Source organism: Etheostoma spectabile, chromosome 16 (genome assembly GCF_008692095.1).
Source record: "Etheostoma spectabile isolate EspeVRDwgs_2016 chromosome 16, UIUC_Espe_1.0, whole genome shotgun sequence".
NCBI classification, from domain to species: Eukaryota; Metazoa; Chordata; class Actinopteri; order Perciformes; family Percidae; genus Etheostoma; species Etheostoma spectabile.
In genome coordinates, this window is record NC_045748.1 from 25,130,272 (window position 1) to 25,130,878 (window position 607).

General features: G+C 43.8%; 1 protein-coding gene across 8 annotated transcripts in view; it reads left to right on the forward strand.

Annotated features, from left to right (window-relative positions):
• The window catches only part of tpm2 (tropomyosin 2 (beta)), a 33,916-nt gene that overhangs the window by 17,474 nt on the left and 15,835 nt on the right, over positions 1 to 607 (forward strand). For all 8 annotated transcript variants that reach the window (XM_032540231.1, XM_032540230.1, XM_032540229.1 and 5 more), the window contains one exon: positions 49 to 182. In XM_032540231.1, the coding sequence (XP_032396122.1) occupies positions 49 to 182 (134 nt within the window). The remainder of the gene's footprint in view (positions 1 to 48; positions 183 to 607) is intronic.

Sequence of the window (607 nt, forward strand, 5' to 3'; positions counted from 1 at the left end):
TGTGTGTGTGTGTGTGTGTGTGTGTGTGTGTGTGTGTGTGTCCTACAGGCTGAGGCCGAGGTGGCGTCTCTAAACAGGCGTATCCAGCTGGTGGAGGAGGAGTTGGACCGCGCTCAGGAGAGACTGGCGACCGCTCTGCAGAAGCTGGAGGAGGCTGAGAAAGCTGCAGACGAGAGTGAGAGGTGAAGAGCTCCATGCCACTGGAATTTGTGTCTTTGTATTCCAGTTAGTTGCAGCAGGGCTGGCCTAAACTGTCAGGGGCCACAGAATAACAAATGGCTGATTTGCCCAAAGTCTCAGAAAGCAATATGTCAGTCAGTTTGGGATTCAAAACGAATGTGTGTAAGAATATCAGCGGTGGTTAAGTATTCATATAATTTATAAGTAAAAGTAATAATACATATAAAATAAATATTCTGTTACAAGTAAAAGTCCTGCATTGAAAATGATACTTAAGTAAAAACGATGTAAGTAACATCAAGAAAATGTAGTTAATATTAAAGTGGTAAGTATTGAAAGTATAGAACTCTCCCCCCCATTGTAAGAGTAAAGGATCCAAGCAGCTGTGTGGTTCATGGTCTCATCATCTCAGCTGGACCTGGAGCCC